This window comes from Staurois parvus, unplaced genomic scaffold (assembly GCF_062004578.1).
Source record: "Staurois parvus isolate SC_StPar_1 unplaced genomic scaffold, SC_StPar_1.0 ptg000397l, whole genome shotgun sequence".
NCBI lineage: Eukaryota > Metazoa > Chordata > Amphibia > Anura > Ranidae > Staurois > Staurois parvus.
In genome coordinates, this window is record NW_028318193.1 from 104,256 (window position 1) to 122,902 (window position 18,647).

Below are 18,647 nucleotides of genomic sequence, written 5' to 3' on the forward strand. Positions count from 1 at the left end.
GCGCCGTCATCTTAAATGTGGGCACCTGGCTGCAACAGCTTGCGGATTCACATCCGGGTGCCCACTGCGCATGCGCGAGTAGCGCTGTGCCTTGTCAATGGTCCAGTAGTCTTCTGGGACCTGTCACATGTTCCAGAAGACTGCGGGGAGGGGGACACCTTCCGCTTGCCTAGGCTGTTGGAGTGGAAGTGGGAGGGGGTACCTGTCAAAATCGGGTACACACTCCCCCCCCCCACTCCACAAAGGTGCCAATTCCTCATGGGGAATGGGGTGCCAGTGGAACTCCCTCATTTGGGTGGAGCTCTGCTTTAATTGAACAAGCTGAAGTTAGAAGCTGATTGGATACTATCCACAGCTGCACCAGTTTTGGTAAATCTCCCTATATTGTTCTGGTCTAAACATGACACACAAAAAAATATTGTTTTCTGTGTGTGATTGCAGTTACCTGCATTTTTCCATGCAGAAAAATGAAGGCAACTACACCTAGTGTGAATGGGCCCTTACATAGCCAAAGGTTTCTCTCCCTGTTATCACACCATAGCCCTCTCCTCTTCCGAGAATCTCTAATTACTGTCAGTGCTGGCCCAGCAAATCAACTCCTCTTCTCCCCTCCCTGCATAATCTTTTATGTAGCTGCCGGGGATTAAACTAAGTAGAATACTATAGATTGTCACTTGAGTGATGGCTGTAAGTCTGGGCCTGCTGACATCATGCATGACATATTGTCAAGTCAGCCTGGCTGGTTCAGAGGACCATGTTACTGTAATTGAATCCCCTACAGGCCTGTCGCTATGAAACCATGAAGCTATTATTCGCATGTTTCACTATTAAACCCCTTTAATTTGCTGTGCTACATTTCGCTGTTTCCCCCTACATTTTATGGCTGCCTTGGGGGCATCAGAGGGCTTGCAGAGCAACTTGGAATTCTTGAAGCAAAGTTTAACTAAGCAAAACTATACAGCAAAATTAAAGCATAATATTGATGGAATTTCAGCAAAGATAAAATCTTTCCAGCAAAATGACTCTGCTCATCCCTATAAATCACATACACAACTGTAAGATGCTGCCACCTATAGAAAAGCTAGGTGTGCTTTTGTGTTTGTGTATAACTCTGGAGCTTTATGGACTAAACCATATTACAGCCAGTTGCCTTAATGTTTTTAGTATATATATTTACCCAATATCTATTGCTAGATGGGAATATACTTATGGTAAATTTCTGATGTTTGGCACTTAATTTGGACACGTACTAGGCAAATATGGGAGTATTAAAGTATTACCAGCAGTATACCTTTATTGTATTCTGCTGCACATGGTACAAAAATAGAAAAGCATTTTGCCCTGTGCCTGCCTGTCATAAATTATTTGAGCATGAACATAGCTGTTAGCATTTATGAATTGAGAGCAAGTGTGTTGCATAAAGGATGCTCCAAGAAAACTGCTGAGGAATGATCTGAAATACACAAGCTAACACTAAATGAATCCTTGAGGGAAAGTTGGTCCAGCTCTATGACTTGGTACAGATGATTTTAAAATCTGCATTTCTTTGGTGGTCATATGCTGCATGATATCCTAAGGGAGATTACTCGGTAAATAAAGTGGATCTGATTTGTTAACTGTCAGTCATATATTGAAAGCAGACTTCTTGGGGATATGAGTCAGATCCAATGAGATTACTGCAGGACAGAAAAGTCTGGAATCATTTTTTTCAATAATAATATGACTCCCATCAGATTTTATTGCACAATGATTTTCTATGCCAATATTGCATGGAAAGAGACTTTTTCTTAAAGTGGTGTTAAACCCCAACTCAAAAATGTATTATATTGTAGCTTACCAATTCTGACGATGTGTTGGCTGCATTAATTTCCTTTTTTCAGCTTTCTTTCTGCTATTTTCATCTGGTGATCCAGCCAGTAAATTAGTTGCATTTTAAAATAACAAGATCACTTGCAGAAGTTAGGTTTGAGACAAACCATTCAACACTGGCAGGAGTGCTTACATTGATCAGATTTATTTATTTATGTAAAACATTTATTTCAAAAAGAAAAAACCTGTTTGCTGTAACTGCTTATAAAGTGTTAGTTGGAGTTTGGCTTCAATGTGTTTAGTTTTAAATCTGCTAGTACATCTAACACTTCCCTACCTCCAGGCTGACAATGCTGCTGTCCAAAGCTGCTCCTGTGCTCTTTCATCCAGAGTGGAGGCACTCTAATACAAGAGGTGTGTTACAGGCCAGATGACTAGGTGAAAAAAGTGGAAAAAAAAGCTTAAAAAGAAAAACAATTTGGCCACCACAAAAAAGAGTTGGTAATTGATGGCATTCCCACTCTACCTCCTATGTGTTAACAAACTATTGTGCAGTTGTATTAATTTTGTGTAGGTTGCTGAAACCATCAAATTGTGTTTCCATAATGCAAAAAAAAAAAAAAAAAAATAAGATGATGCTGCACAACAGTTGCTGTATAAAATATCTGTGCATATGGTATGCAAATATACAAACCTGTTATTAAAGAAAAGTGTCCAATAAAAATTAATTATCTAATAAGTGTAACAAAAATGTTCAGTAAATAATAAAACATGTTCAATAAATCAATAAAATATAATCAGAACTCCTTAAAAAAAAGGGTTGGTAAGCCGCAATAGATTACATTTTTGGTTTGGGGTCTAATATCGCTTTGAGAGAATAGATTTTAATTAACGCATGTTATCAAGTCATTTGTATGGAAATGTAAAACTTGGGAGGAATACAAGCACAGCACACACAGTGTTGTCAGGGTGCTGTGAAATGATCAGTCTGATCCACTACATGAAAATCATCCCAAATTAACATGTAACTCATAACTGACAATTTAGGTTATATTTTAATTGAATAACTTTGTTCCTGACATGGACATGATTCGTAATACAAGTTGATGGGTACTTACAATTCTCATCGGCGTTAATTGGAAAATAATGTACTTTGAATGGATTCAATCGTTTTTCTTATCGCTCCCCATTTTGTTTGCATTGCTTTAATATGGAGGATGTTTAAAAGGAAATAGCCATCAGCAGTAATCATTGAGGGTTATTTACTAAAACTGGAGAGAGCAAAGTTTGGTCAGCTCTGCGTAGAAGCCAATCAGCTTCCAGGTTTTATTGTCAAAGCTAAATTGAACTAGCTGAAGTTAGAAGCTGATTGGCTTCTATGTAAAGCTACACAAGATTCTGAGTGCTCCAGTTTTAGTAAATCTCCCCTGTTGCATTCTGCTGGTGGGGAAGGCTAACCCGCCTGCAGAACACTATAGCAGTGCCTGAGGGATTCCTTTGTCAACACTAACTGTGTTGATGAGGGAATGAAGCAAAAATTGTTTAATAATATTAGAAAAGTACAGCGCTAAAGCAAATGAATAAATAAAATAAAACGAAAACCGGTATCAAATATATAAATTATAAACGTACAGGCGAAGTACAATAATAGGAAGTCCCCAAGCAGGGAAAAAATAATAATAGTCCCAAATATGTGATGTGATCAGCCAAGCAGATATATATATCAGTGACTTCTGTGTTTTCCACATTCAAACATATGAATTCTAAACATACAAGTGATGTACAATGATATGAAGCAGATAGCAGATAGAAGTGTGGGCAGATCCCTTTGAGAACGTGCGTGTGCACGAAACGTGACAGGAAGGAGCCTACGTGGTGACGTCACGCCACCGCGTCCACGTGACGGTCTGGCAGCCATCTTTGTAAATGTTTTTATACTTTGTCTGTCAGAGCTCCACATGGTTGCTGTATTTTATAATAAACATACTACACTATATGAGGCTGTTTCCGTTCTCGATTTATGAGCTTGCTCTTTAGGAGGAATCCTATCCTTGAATAAGCTTGGGCTGGAGATGAATATGGAGCAAGTTTATCCCTAAGTGTCAGTCTGTTCCCTTCTCACTTGCTGCTGGCTTCTGGAGAGATCTCATCCCTGGATAGACCTGCTGACTGGAATATGAGAATTAAGCGGAGTTTCTCTTAACCCTTTGAGGACCATAAGATTACGGAACGCCAAAAGAATCAATTTTTTGTTTTTAAAGTTCGTACACTTCAGTTGCTGTAACTAAGCTATTTCATGAAATAATTGGCAAAAAGCTAGATCCATTTGTTGATAAGAACTAATATTTTGACTCAAACCAAAAAAAAAAAAGTATTTTAAGTTCTTAATCAGATGATACAGGCAATTAAAAACATGGGACAAATACGTCCCTTGATCCTCAAAGGGTTTTAAGGGTCAGTCCATTCTATGCTGGCTTGCTACTTGCTTCTGGTGAGTGTATAATGGTGGAGGATTAATGCGGAAGTCATAGAAGTTACTCATATTTTCTTTGGCCGATCACATATTTGGGACTATTATTATCTTTTCCCTGCCTGGGGACTTCCTATTATTGTACATCGCCTGTACATTTACAATTCATATATTTGATACTGGTTTTCATTGTATTTTAATTATTCATTTTCTTTAGCGCTCCACTTTTCTATTATTATTTTCTGTTTGGTGGAGACGGAGGGTTTGCCACATTGTGCTAGCTGCTTTTTACATTTGTTCCTTGTGCTCACTGTTCACTTTATTACTAAAAATTGTTTAATGTATGGCATGCCTTAGTCTCCTTCAACAACAATAGATCACTGTAATAGTGATTAATTGTCAGCTGATCACAACAGCAATAGATTACCGTGTGGTTGCGTTTCCTGCTACTATAACAGGTTGTTGGGTGCCATTTAAAATAATTGGCACTGCAATGTCATGCGCATCAGTGTACACGTTACCGTGCGTTGTGGTACTGAAAAACATTAGCTTTATCATGCGTTAATGAAATCTGAAGATGTGAATGAACTATTTAAGTTCCAGTAACATTTAAAATAATAAGATTAGTTATTTTTTCTGGGTAAATTGCAATATTATGTACTAATGATACCAATTCATTTATTTTGCAGCCCACTGGGCATGTCGGTGGCTGCACTTGAGGCCTTATTGGCATTGGTTTAGATCTTCTGTTTCAGCAGTCTCAGAAAGCTTTGGATTGGAAAGGACAGGGAAAATAGTGTTTTCTTCTGAGCTAATTGTACCCACCTATATGTTAATTTCACACTTTAATGCCACCCATATGATCTGGATGTTGCCTCGGGCACTATATGCATGTGGCCATGCCTAAGTATCACATAAACAGATGTTGGGGGATTTCAGATAACCAGAGTCTGCTTGAGCCAAGAAGTCTGTATACAATATGAAACAAAAAATGCTGCAATGTTTCTAAATATAGTTTATTTATTATTTCTAGATGATCTCTATATGTCCCTTATAAACAATATAGGTTCCCTAAGATCTAGCATTGTATTGGTATTTGCCTGTTTTCATATAGTGTTTGGTTTATTTCCTTGAATTTGTTAATTTATTGGCTATAAGTGTAGGCTTAACGGAGAAGGGCAGGATATAAAAAAAATAAACATCTATATTCACCTATGTGGCTGCAGCATTGGTCTAATTCTGCAACTGTCCCACACTGGCTCTAAGACCAAGAATTGAGTCTTTTCACTCAGCAGAGAGCAATGACTGTCAGTCACCTGATCTGTGCTGTGCCCCTTCAGCACTCACTGTCCAGACTTTCAGTGGCACACTGAGAAGCTGAGCCAGCTGCTCCTCAGTCATTTGGGTGGATCCCTACAATATTGCCAGGATAAATCCAGAGACTTGAGCTGCTCGTGATGTCAGCTGAGAACAGGCAATAGCTCACTGTTGACTGAATCCGAGTCTCAGGAGTGCAGGAATAAAAGCTCCTCAAAGCATGACATTCCTTTTTGTCCTGTAGTGGAGTACCCATTTGCTCAGCATGTTCAGATACAGGCACATGCCCTTTTTTTCTGGTTTTCCAGACACATCCAAGAAAGAAGTGTTTTGCTTCCCACCCTCAGCATCTCAGAGAGGCCACACCTGGCGAGGCAGAGGTGACCTACAGCCAAGTTAGAGGCACTTTACTGTCAGAAATGGTGTGTGGGCAGCAAGGCAGAAACCCAATAACATGCAGATTTTATGGAAGACTCAGTTACTGTAGGAACACCTCCCTAGTTACTACTATAGTACATAGTTTTAGTGGGGTGGAAATTTATCTTTGGATCCTTCCAGTTGTTTCTTTGTGTTGCCAGAGCTACTTTGGACTTTGCTGTGAGGAACACTGTCTATGAGGATAATCATGATTAGCTGTGGTATGTACTGTGTTAGGTACTGAATTAATGAAGTAATGAGCTAGATTTTCTATTGTTATAGAGTCTTATAGAGCAATGATTCTACCTTAGGAAGACCTGAGCCTGGAAAATACTTCCAAAACCTTCCATGCCCCCCCCCCCCCAAAAAAAAAAAAATAAATAAAAGGGATAAATATTTTTATGATTGCAATTATATCAGACAGTAAGAGCTTAACAAATTGCAAAAACATAATATACAATGTTTCCTTAGTTGTGTCAAATTAACTCACAATTTTGCATGATATACATAGCTATCAACTTTAGAATGTAAGACAGAGAGACACATGAGTTCAAAATAAAAAGAAAACAGCAGCATGCACAGCCCATCATGGGAAAAGGATATAGGGCATAGGCACACTGGGGTTGAATTACTAGAACTGGAGAGAGCAAAATCTGGTGCAGCTGTGCATAGTAGCCAATCAGCTTTCAACTTCAGCTTATTCAATTAAAGTGGTTCGAAAAGCTTAATTTTTTTAAACATAACAAACATGTCTATACTTACTTGCTTTCTGCAGTGGTTTTTCACAGAGCAGCCTGGATCCTCTTCTAGGGTCCACCGTCAGCGCTTCTGGCCCCTCCCTCCTGTTGGGTGCCCCCACAGCAAGCAGCTTGTTATGGGGGCACCCGATGCTCTGTGTGTCCAATCATACACAGAGCTGTGGCTCGGCCCTGCCCCCTCTCTCTTCTCATTGACTCACTGGCTATGATTGACAGCACTAGGAGCCAATAGTCCCCTGTCTCAGCCAATGAGGAGAGGGAGTCCTGGGATAGCTGAGACTCCAGTACACGTTGATGGACTGAGAGGGGAATTAGGTCAGTATTAGGGGGGCTGGGGGGAGGGTGATGCTGCACAGAGAAGGTTTTTTACCTTCCTAAATAGAATGTATGAAGTTAAAAAATCTTGAGCCTTTAGAACCACTTTAAGCTTTGACAAAAAAAACTGGAAGCTGATTGGTTTCTATGCAGAGGTGCATCAGATTTTTCACTCTTCGGTTTTAGTAAATCAACCCCATTGTGCTGTATCTTGAGCATGGTTTGAAGAGGTGTGCTTAAAAAGAAAAAGGTTGGAGTTCAACTTAGATTAAAGGATAGTTTTACCTTTCGTAACATGTTACATGTTATACTCATATTCAGGGTGTAACATGTAACATGTTACGATTAGACCGGCCCCCACTCCAGCTTTCACCCAGCTAGCATGGGGGGTAGGCAGAAGATCCTCCTCTAGCTGTCAAAATTTAAAATAATACTTTGTGTATGAGAGACTACAAGACCCGACAGCCTTAGCAGTTGTGGAGCACCGTGGTAGTTCACTCATTCTTCCTGTCAGTATATCTGCTTGCTTGTACATCCTGTATGGGCAAGCAGATATACTGACAGATCTGCAGGAGACCTGCATGGCACCAGCAATCTGCAAAAATAATTTTTTTACCTGCAGAAACGTATCCTTTAACTGCTAGAATGAATAGAGATTAAAGTAAAATAGTTTTAGGTGAAAGCTAAGCTGTTAAGGTCCTTTTCTCCTTTTCATCATCCCTGCTATTCACTGTCATCAAAATAGGATTTTTTTGGTTTGATGGTTTGAGGCAGTTTTTAGTTGTGGATTTTTATGAGAGTTGAATTGTGATATAAATTATATGTTAATGTAGGAATGTACCCTTTGCCATATACTGTATATTGCTGATGTCAATGTCAAAGCTCTTTGTACAGTGTAACATGAAGTTAATTATTTCATAAGCAGTTTATTATAATATAATATAGAGGACAGAAAAATTACATTGGGATTGTTATTTCTTTATGATGATGTCAGATCACTGCTAACATGAAAATACCTATATAAGTTGTACCTTACGGGCCTTTGAACATGCATTTTACCCTAATTTAAATATAACCTTGTCACAAGAAAATAGATAATGTCCAGTAGGACTAAGAAGTAAATGTAGTATAATGTTCATATACTGTATGTGCACTAGCTCTGCTAGCTTAACCACTTCAAGTCTGGAAACTTTCACCTCCTTCCTGCCCAGGCCAATTTTCAGCTTTCAGTGCTATCACACTTTGAATGACAATTGCGCGGTCATGCAACACTGTACCCATATGAAGTTTTTAGCATTTTTTTGAGTCAGATAAAACTTTATTTTGGTGGTATTTATTCACAACTGGGATTTTTATTTTTTTGCTATATAAATGAAAAAGACCAAACATTTTGAAAAAAAAGTGTTTTTCTTATAAAATTTTGCAAATCAATAATATTTCTTCATAAATCTTGGCCAAAATGTATTCATCTATCTTTTTAGTAAAAAAAAAAAATAATAATAATAACCCAAATTAGTTTATAACCAAAAATTCTAATTTTTCAAAAATGTTTTTTACATTTTTATTTATTTATATTTGTATTATTATTTATGTTTTTTTTAACATACTGTCACCCTAGCAGTACAGTGTTACCACAGTGACACTGTACTACTTGTGAGGGGTGATGAAGATTTTTTTTTCTTTTTTTACACTGATTGCTTTTACACCAATAAAGGCTGTAAAAGCAATCATTTCTCCTTCTACACCCATAAAGGCTGCAAAAGCAATCATGTTTCCTTTTCTCTGGCTGCGTTCCTGCAGCCATTGAGAAATACTGTGAGAGCTGTGATTGGGCACAGCTTGTCACATGGTACAAGGCTGTTGTGAATAGCCTTGTACCATGTGACCTCTGTGATCATTCATAGATTTCACTAGTAGTAAGCAATGATGTCAGGAAGTGACATCTTGTTTACTACTATTCCTGTGATCACTGATTTGCCAATCACTGATCACATGATTGGGACCTCACACAGAGGTCCCGTACATCGATCGGTGTTCCGCTGTGTCCAGAGGACACAGGGGGAACCGATTGTGGTGCCGCATGCTCCCAGGGAGCGGGCACAGGCAGGGAATGCGGGGGCCATTTATAAACGGTGACCCGCTTCGGCACTGCTCCTCTCTGACAGTTTATGTACATAGGCTGGATGGGAAGTGGTTAAAGTGTATTTACACTTTTGCAGTCATTTTGGGTTAAAACTTTATAATTGGCACAGGTTGATGTTATTATAGCATAATAGCAAAACAATGCAGCTTACCTTTTTTAGATGCTCTATTTTTGACCCTTTGGTCAGGAAAAAATTCTAGACATTTTTCTTGGTTTGTGGGGGGGCTGGGCAGCTGAGTTCGACATATTTAACCCTGCCTATACTGTGCAGGCATAATCTTCATTATCAAATATAACTAGATTTGAGCAATGTCTGTCCAAAGGATTAAAGGTGTAGATGCTGGACTTCTTGCAATGCATGTTAATGAGGACAGACCAGGGACAGGTTCACCTTAATGTTCAAAAAAAACGTTTCAGTCAGCCAGTACACTTCTTCCTGTGAAAAATCTAAAAACATAATACATATTAAAAGTGAAACTAAAGGGATCAGAAGTTTTCCAACAGTTCCTCACCAGCGCCCTCGTCAAAAACAAAGTGTAATTCCCCCCTATTTGTTTCACTGAATTGTTATTTGGTTAAATTAGTGGTAAATATAAAATGTATAAAAGTAAGCAAATTCATGTATTACACTGAAATGAATTTCTAATATTTTGATTTGACAGATTTGTTTTTCCATTTGGAACAGGGTGACTCATGCATCTGTCAAGAACAAAATGTAAAAGCTTATTTAGACAAGCACTTAAACTAATGTCCTAACAGTGCTATCTATTGTAAAAAAACATGGCTCATCCTTGGCCTTACGCTGTAAGCAATTTTGATTTTATACATGACATTATTATGAGCCCTACATTCACTTATTTAATGAAAACGAATGAAACACTTGAAGATAACCAATACTTCCTATTTGCATGAGCAATTAATGCCTAGGGCTTATTATGTTCACAATAATTAAACTGGATAGTGCTGACATAACCAGCAATACTTTACAGAGGCATACATACAGGGAGTTATTTGCAAAAACTGGAAAGTGCAAAATCGGAAGCAGATTTGCATAGAAACTAATCAGCTTCCAGGTTTTATTGCCAAAGCTTAATTGAACAAGCTGAAGTTAGAAGCTAATTGGCTACCAGGCACAGTTGCACCAGATTCTGAGTGCACCAATTGTAGTAAATATACCCAACATCGTGGTGAGTTGTGATTGGACAACAACACATTTTAAGTTCGGCCTAAAAAAAACACACAGATCTAGAAGCCAGATCTAAAAACCTAGAAGCCAGCATTATGCAACCTGCACGTGACTGTATAGGTAGATGAAAGGTGCATAGCTAGTCAACTGTTCCAGTTGTATTGAAACCAAAAGCAAACCTTTATTATATTACTGCTTAACAATTCTTTTATGTGATAGCTGCATTTGTTTTTTTTTAAAGGCTTTCTTTCTTTTATTTTCACCTGGTGATCTGACCACTAAGGGCTCATGTACACTGCAGCTGATAAACTCATGTTTAGGAGCTGTTCAGGGTTTTTTCAGCAGCCCCTGAACTCACCCTAACGTTTTCCTATGTGCCCATGTACACATCTTCATTTACAGTCGTTTGCAGGCAGTTGAGGTTACAGTCGGTTTTTTTAACACAACAAACTTGCATTCAGGGGTCGATTGTATCAGCGTTTCAAATGCAAAATGCTTGTAAACGCGTCTAAACGCGGCAAATCACGTTTGTAAGCGTTTGAAATTTTTTTTAACTCTTCCAGTTCCCAATGCTGTCCAGAGCCTTTTGTCATCATGAAAAAGAGTTTTCAAGGTGCTCCGATGGACAAAACCTTTAACACAGGATGTTCCTACCAAGCTTGTCACATATTGTAATGACCAATTCACACCTCAGACCTCTCCCACCCTTGGAAACAAAAGATATGTTAATGTCCATTCACACCTCAAATTCCTGATGAAGACCCCCTGCCAGGTGACCTTAATGACTCACTCCAGCAGACACCTTCCCACCCTTGGAAACAAAAGAAATGTTAATGAGCAACTCACACCTAATTATCTCAACACATACTTCTGTATCTGCTTCTACTGTGTGTATTTCACTGAAACAGTCTGGTGTAGCTAATGATTTACCACTTTTCAGTGCATTCTGGGCATTTGGGAGGTTCTCCTGTGCTTATCTTTAAAAAATGCCTCTAAATGCAAACACGCATAAACGCGTTATGCAAACATGCCTAAACAGACGTTTTTTAACCTACGTTTTCCATCAGTCAGTTTCCATCGTTCAGAAACGCCCCGCGTACATGTGGCCTAAGTCTGTTGTTTTTCCAAAAAACAAGCTGCCCTACATACAGTATGTAGCAGTTGGAGGATTGAGATAAACCATTTAACACTGGCAGAGATGATTACAATGATCAGCTTTTATTCATTTATGTAAATCATTTATCCCAAAAGAAAAAAAAACTGTTGCTGTAACTTTTTAAAAAATGCTAGCTGGAGTTTGGTTTCAGTTTGTTAGTGTATTTAAATCTGCTAGTACATTTAACACTCCCCTCCCTCCAGACTGACAATGCTGCTGTTCAAAGGTATCTCTGTTGCTCCTTTATCCAGAGTGGAGGCACTCTAATACAGGAGTTGTGTTACTGGCCAGATCACCAGGTGATAATAGGGAAAAAGGCTAAAAAAAAACAGCTACCACATCTAATGATTGGTAAGCTGCAATATATTACATTTTTGGTTTTGGGTTTTTTAATACCTTTTAAAATCTCTGGGGAAAACAAAAATTCTCAGTTGCAGTGGGGATGCCCCTGCACTGTAAAGGTTAAATGCTTGATTGCGTCTAGGGTACCAAAAAAGCTGTTTACTTACCTGATTCCAGCTCCCCTGGCAGTCTGTACTTCCCACACTCTGGTTTGTGGACTGTCCTTTGGTGTTCCCATGCCTAATCCAGGCTTATGGGCCATTCATTGTAAATTATGATGTCAGAATGTAGATGAGTTCAAGGTACCCAGAGTGGAGAGAAAGCACACGGAGACCAAGGAATGCAGTGTATTTACCACTTCAATACCGGGCACTTATATCCCCTTCCTGCCCAGGCCAGTTTTCAGCTTTCAGTGCTGTCGCACATTGAATGACAATTGCGTGGTCATGCAACACTGTACCCATGTGAAATTTTTATCATTTTTTTCACATAAATAGAGCTTTCCTTTGGTGGTATTTAATCACCACTGAGCTTTTTATTTTTTGCTAAATAAAACAAAAAACACCTGAAACTTTGTTTCTGTTATACAATTTTGCAAATAAATAAAATTTCTTCACAAATGTAGGTCAAAATGTATTCTGCTACATTTCTTCGGTGAAAATAATAATAATAATAATAATAATAATTGACATTGTATTTTTTTTCAAATGTTTCTATTATTTTTTTTTTTTATTAAATGTTTTCTTTTTTTGATATTTTATTTTTCAGCACACTGTGACCAATGCAATACAATGTTACCATAGTAACATTGAACTATTCTGGGCAATGATCAGGATTTTGTTTTTAACATATTATGATTGCTAATACCAGTGTATTTTATTGATATTTGCAATCATTGTTACTGAATTAAACTGATTCATTCAGTCTTGTGTTGTGATTAGCTGTGATTGGGCACAGCTGATCACATGATACACATGGGCTGTGATTGGCCCTGTCTGTACCATATGACTGCCTTGACCAGTCACAACTAACAACACTAACAACTCAATTGGATACAATGAATGGCATGACAGGAAGCAATCCATTGTATACAATTGACATTTGATCTGCTGTGATTGGTCACAGCGGTCACATGACACTGGCAACAGGCTGGTGTAGTGATATGTCATCGGCTGTGCGTGTGGCTGTATGAGACGCTCGTTTTGACAGGATGTAATATGATGCCCAGTCACAACAGCGAGTGTCTCGCCCAGCTGTCAATCTGCTATAGGCCAGGCAGGAAGGTGTTAAAGTGTTATTAAAACCCAGGACCATGCATTCTCTATATCCGGTCTCCCACAGTAAACATGAAAATGCAATTATTTTAGTAAATATAAAGCACAAAATACCTTTTCTCATCAGCAGTTAGAGCAGTCTTGTGACTTCTATTATTGTCCAGCAGAGCACTAGTTAAAGCTTGTAGGAGACGTTTTCATTCTCCCCTGATTGTACTAAGAGGCTGAAGGACTCCTGACCCTCTGTCTGGACAGTGCTTATTGGCCCTGTGCTGATCACATGCACTCTCCCAAGCACAAATAAAACTCTCTACCAATATACACCAAATTGAGCATGTGCAGCTTGCTCCCAAGGCTGTGTTCTATCTGCAGATGGACTGGGGACAGTAGAAAGGGAGGATCAGAGATGTCAGGATCAAACATCCTTTTTACACAATGCAGAGGATTAACCCCTTAGGTTCCACAGTGAGTATAACAAGCATGCTTTGCTGCATATACAGACTGATTTTATTGTTGTGGGTTTAGTAACACTTTAGTAACCACACAAAAGGTCCAGCAAGCTGGAAACAGAATCTGTGGAACAAGGCCGAGCCCAGCACTGCAGTACCTTACAGAAGGTCTTGCAAATGCAGTCTTAGTATTACAGAAGAAACTCAAAGGAGGTGGCTGGAAGGTGGCCAGGCAACAAGGCACCTGAAGATGGGAAGAGCTCCTGACTGGAAACACAGGCATGCAGCTCCTTCTCTGTCCCTCTCTCACTGAAACCTTTCCCTACGTTAGACATGCTGTCCCTAGCCAGCTGGTTCCTGTCCAAGGCCTAACCACTTCACAGTTGCGCACCAATTGCAGTATTATTTATTAGCACTGCCCACAACAAAGATGGCAGTCAAAATAATCCAGGGCAGCAGCATCCAATCAGACAGCTGCTCTCCTAATGATACCTACGGAGGTTTCAGAGGAACAATTGTTCCTCCTGTCCTCCACCCTCTATGCAGCACCATCTGCTCAGGGAGGCCATAGTACACCTGCCTGCAAGAGTGCGTGAGACCACTGGAGTGTAGGTGAGAACAGGCTGTGAGTGTGGCTTACTGCCTGAGGTAAAAGTCCCTAACTAGAAGATTTCCATTTCACCAGTCTTGATGGAAACCTCAAATTTTAAATTTCCCCCTATATTAATTCCTGGTGACATTGGTGAATAGGTAAATCTCCCTGATCGGGTTATGGGGACACAGACACCATAAAAACCTTACAGTTGTTCTATTTCCTCACCACTCTATCCGAGACTCTAACAGACTTTAGGCAGTGTACTATCTTCCAAACTTACCAGCTGTCAAGACTGCAGTAATTCATAGAAACAGGTAAAATCATTTGTTTCCAAACTACTTTGGAGTGTATAAGTAGCGTAGAATAACTGCTGCTCATTGTGAAAGATTATAAAGAGACTCTGAATTCCCCTTTGTGCATCACTCAGGAAGAATTTAAGTCCTAACAGTTTCAAGGTTCATTGACAGCAAAACAAGCAGACTGCGGTAATGCTGCCTATAGGCTTCACGGGAACATTCGCTAGCTGTGCCTCAATGCAATCAGATTCAAGTTGATAGGACATATTCAATCAACTCGCATTACATCCATGCAAAGCAGTTCAATGCAAGTCTTCACAGCCAATACACTCCAAAAAAAGGCTGTGACCTTTAGAATTCTTTCTGCAGTCCACTGGAAAGGTATGTTATAAACCTTGCAACTGATGGGGTAGGTTGTGTGTGCAAGAGCTCCTAGTGAAAGCAAAACATCTATAAAGAAATAAAAAATAATAAAAGTGGGTAACAGCAGCCACCTCCTCCATTTGTTTTATGAGCATGGCTCCTGCTTGCCCAAGAATCCTCCAGCTCTTACTATTCCAATATTTGTTTTCTGAGCATGGCTCCTGCTTGCCCAAGAGTCCTCCAGCTCTTACTATTCCAAGGTGACTGAACCCAATTCTAAGCCTCAACAACCCACAATGCAAAGTGTGTTCCTTTGCTAAAAGGGGCATGATTTGCATTGTGGGAACTGGGACATGCCAAAGCACTATCCTGCATTCAGCTTCATTCTAATATTAGAACTTTTGAGGTGCCATAAAAATTAAAAATCAATGTAGTAAAATATTACATGTACAATTGTATTTAGTTGAAGAAGTTGAAAAAAAAACACATGCAGTATATGTAAAACTAATTTTCAATGGATAAATTGGAATCCATGGATAAATCAACATCTACAGTACCTCTAATGGTACCAACTGAACCCAATTCTAAGCCTCCACAACCCACAATGCAAAGTGTGTTCCTTTGCTAAAAGGGGCATGATTTGCATTGTGAGAACTGGGACATGCCAAAGCACTATCCTGCATTCAACTTCATTCTAATATTAGAACTTTTGAGGTGCCATAAAAATTAAAAATCAATGTAGTAAAATATTACACATACAATTGTATTTAGTTGAAGAAGTTGAAAAAAAAACACATGCAGTATATGTAAAACTAATTTTCAATGGATAAATTGGAATCCAGGGATAAATTAACATCTACAGTACCTCTAATGAACCACCTCTATCTGCCAATGTTCTATAATAAAGCATAGAAATGTACTCAAATACAGTATGCCAGCTCTGTATTGGGGCTGCTCCTGCACTGTAAGGGCTAAATGCTTATTAATGTCAAGGGTACCAGGAAAAAAAAATACTGTGCCCGCAGTCTTTTCGCTCCAACAGCCACATCATCAAGGAACACATCATCTTGTACAAATCAGGGCCCATTGACCTGCATTGGATGTAGGGAAGCCTTGGGACAGTCTACAAGAATGTAGGGGAGCTCTGGCTGCTAGGAAAGTGGGGATCAGGTATGTAAAACTTATTTTTTTGGCACCTTAGATATAAATGAACATTGAACACTTGGGGCAGTCCAACTGCAAAGGAGGATTTTTTTTACTTGGAGATGTATGTTTCTTCTGCATGCTGACAGGCCACAAAGCCCCTATGGATGGCTGCACATTCTTCCTCCAGGTTTTGAGATATCAAGACCTTCTGCCTCTTCTCAAGTTGTCATTCTCTCCTTTACCTGAATTACATCTCATATATACTTACTGCTGCCTATATCAGAAAAAAATGCTCACCTACAGGATAAAAGTGCTCTCTCTCCTGTTTTTTGTTGCTACATCCCAGGAATAACAGTGCTGTCACTTCCAGCTCATGCCCATGCACAATTGATCTGGCTTCCTCAGTGCTTGGATTAGGAAACCGTCTTCATCTTGCAGCTTTTTCTGCCACCTCCTTCATATTGTTTAATTTTCACACTGCTCCAACTTGCTCAACAACAGACGTGACATCACACAGCCAAATAAAATACTCATTTCAGTGCTCATCTATCCCCAGCAATAGTTCTAAAGGAACCAGTCACAAAATAATATTTTCAGTTTCCATGGTGACCTGGGGACCAAGACTTGGTCATCCCTATTTTAAGGTCACCCATTGAAACATGAGAACCAAATGCAAACAGAAGAGTTAATTAATAAACCACTTATTGGCATTTTAGCTTAGGGTTTATTGGCCATGAGTTAACACAATGGGTTATTGCCTTGGGAATCATAAAACTTTTTTTTTTAAAGTGAGCCATAGAAGGAAAAGCAACAGGGTCTCTTAACTTCTCCCTCCATAGCAGAACAAAGCTTTCATTTGCTTCCTCACTGCCTCGTTCAGCTGCTGGAATCGAAGACTATGTAGACACTTTGGGGTTGATTAACTAAAACTGGACAATGCAAAATCTGGTGCAGCTCTGCATAGAAACCAATCGCCTTCCAGGTTTTTTTTTTTGTCAAAGCTTAATTGAACAAGCTAAAATTAGATGTTGATTGGCTACCTTGCACAGCTGCACCAGATTTTGCACTTTCCAGTTTTAATAAATCAACCCCTTTATCTATCAGCATGTGATAGTGCAGGACCAGTGGCAAGGGAACCAAGTGAAGAAAAATATATAAACTCCAACATATACCAAAACCAGCACTCGGGTCTTCATGCTACACAGAAAACACAGAATCAGACACTCGCTAAGGTGCAGCCCTCAATAGATCGGGGAATCTTGATGATGGCAAAAAAGAGAATAAAACAGGGTGCACTCTCCTCGTGCATTACCGTGATAAATAGAAAATGTATTAAAAAATCACAAACCAAAGAGGTCATAAAAACAGAGAAAAGGAGCCAAAGATGATAGTTGCGGACAGTGGAGGTCCTTGGGTGAAACTCCCTTCCTCAGAGCAAAGGAATGGAGTTTGACTCCCGAAACACGTTAGCACATTTCACCCAAGGACCTCTGCTGTCCGTGACTGCCATCTTTGGCTCCTTGTCTCTGTTTTTATGACTTCTTTGGTTTGTGAGTATGCATTTGTGATTTTTTATACATTTTCCATTTATCACGGTAATGCACGAGGAGAGTGCGCCCTGTTTTATTCTCTTTTTTGCAAAGAAAAATATATGCTTTTGGAGGGGATAGGGGACCTTAAATAGATATCCTGAAGGTTAACTCTGTTTCAAAAACAATACCATCACTGAGCTTTCTCTACAGCGTAGACATTCCCTACCCCACTTTAAATTACACATTTTTCTTTTTTTTGTCTACAAATCTTATTTTTGAACTGTAAAATGGTGGTCACTTGATCCTTTTTGGCTTTTTTCCATATTTACGGGCCTGAAGGAGGAGCCATCATACATCTCCTTGTTACCATAACTTCCTTTCATTTGCTGAGACTACATTCCGCTACATTCCTTGTTTTTACATAGCCTGTGTTGTTCTAAGGGACATGTGTAAGGAAGGAGACGGAACATTTATTAGAGGGGAGAGTGAGCAGGAGTATGGCGTTGGGCATCGTTCAAAGTGGAGGAGATGTGGTGCTGGACCTTCGAGTATTGCGTCTGCTGGGAACAGCACTAGAGATAAAGTGAATATTGCAACTAAAACTGTATTTTTTACAATCACAGGAAAATTTATTTCCTAATCAATTCATGGGTGAGTAGGGATGTACAAGTAGGGCTGTACAAGCACAAGTTCACTTTAAAGTGAGTGAATTTGATATTTTCCTGTGTTCTTCTAGTGTACCTCTTCCAACCTTTGCTTACCAAAATTTTATACTGAGTTTGTTTCTCATTTTTACAACATTTAACCATTCTTCCTTCCTCAGTGCCATTCTTAAATCGTGAAACTGACCTTGTATTTTGTATGCATAAGCTTACTATACACAATAATTTTTTGTCTTTCTTAGATACACACTTGTGGATATTCTGCGTGCGATACTGCTGTCGCTAGAAGCTATGATAGAAGACCCAGAACTTCAAGTGAATGGATTTGTTTTAATAATAGACTGGAGCAACTTTACCTTCAAACAAGCATCAAAGTTAACCCCAAGCATGCTGAGACTAGCAATTGAAGGTCTTCAG

At 39.2% G+C, this 18,647-nt stretch overlaps 1 protein-coding gene across 1 annotated transcript in view; it reads left to right on the top strand.

Moving 5' to 3' along the window:
- CLVS2 (clavesin 2) overlaps nucleotides 1-18,647 on the top strand; it is a 95,291-nt gene that overhangs the window by 16,371 nt on the left and 60,273 nt on the right. Inside the window, exon 2 of the mRNA XM_089686378.1 lies at nucleotides 18,473-18,647. Coding sequence (XP_089542504.1) covers nucleotides 18,473-18,647 — 175 coding nt within the window. The remainder of the gene's footprint in view (nucleotides 1-18,472) is intronic.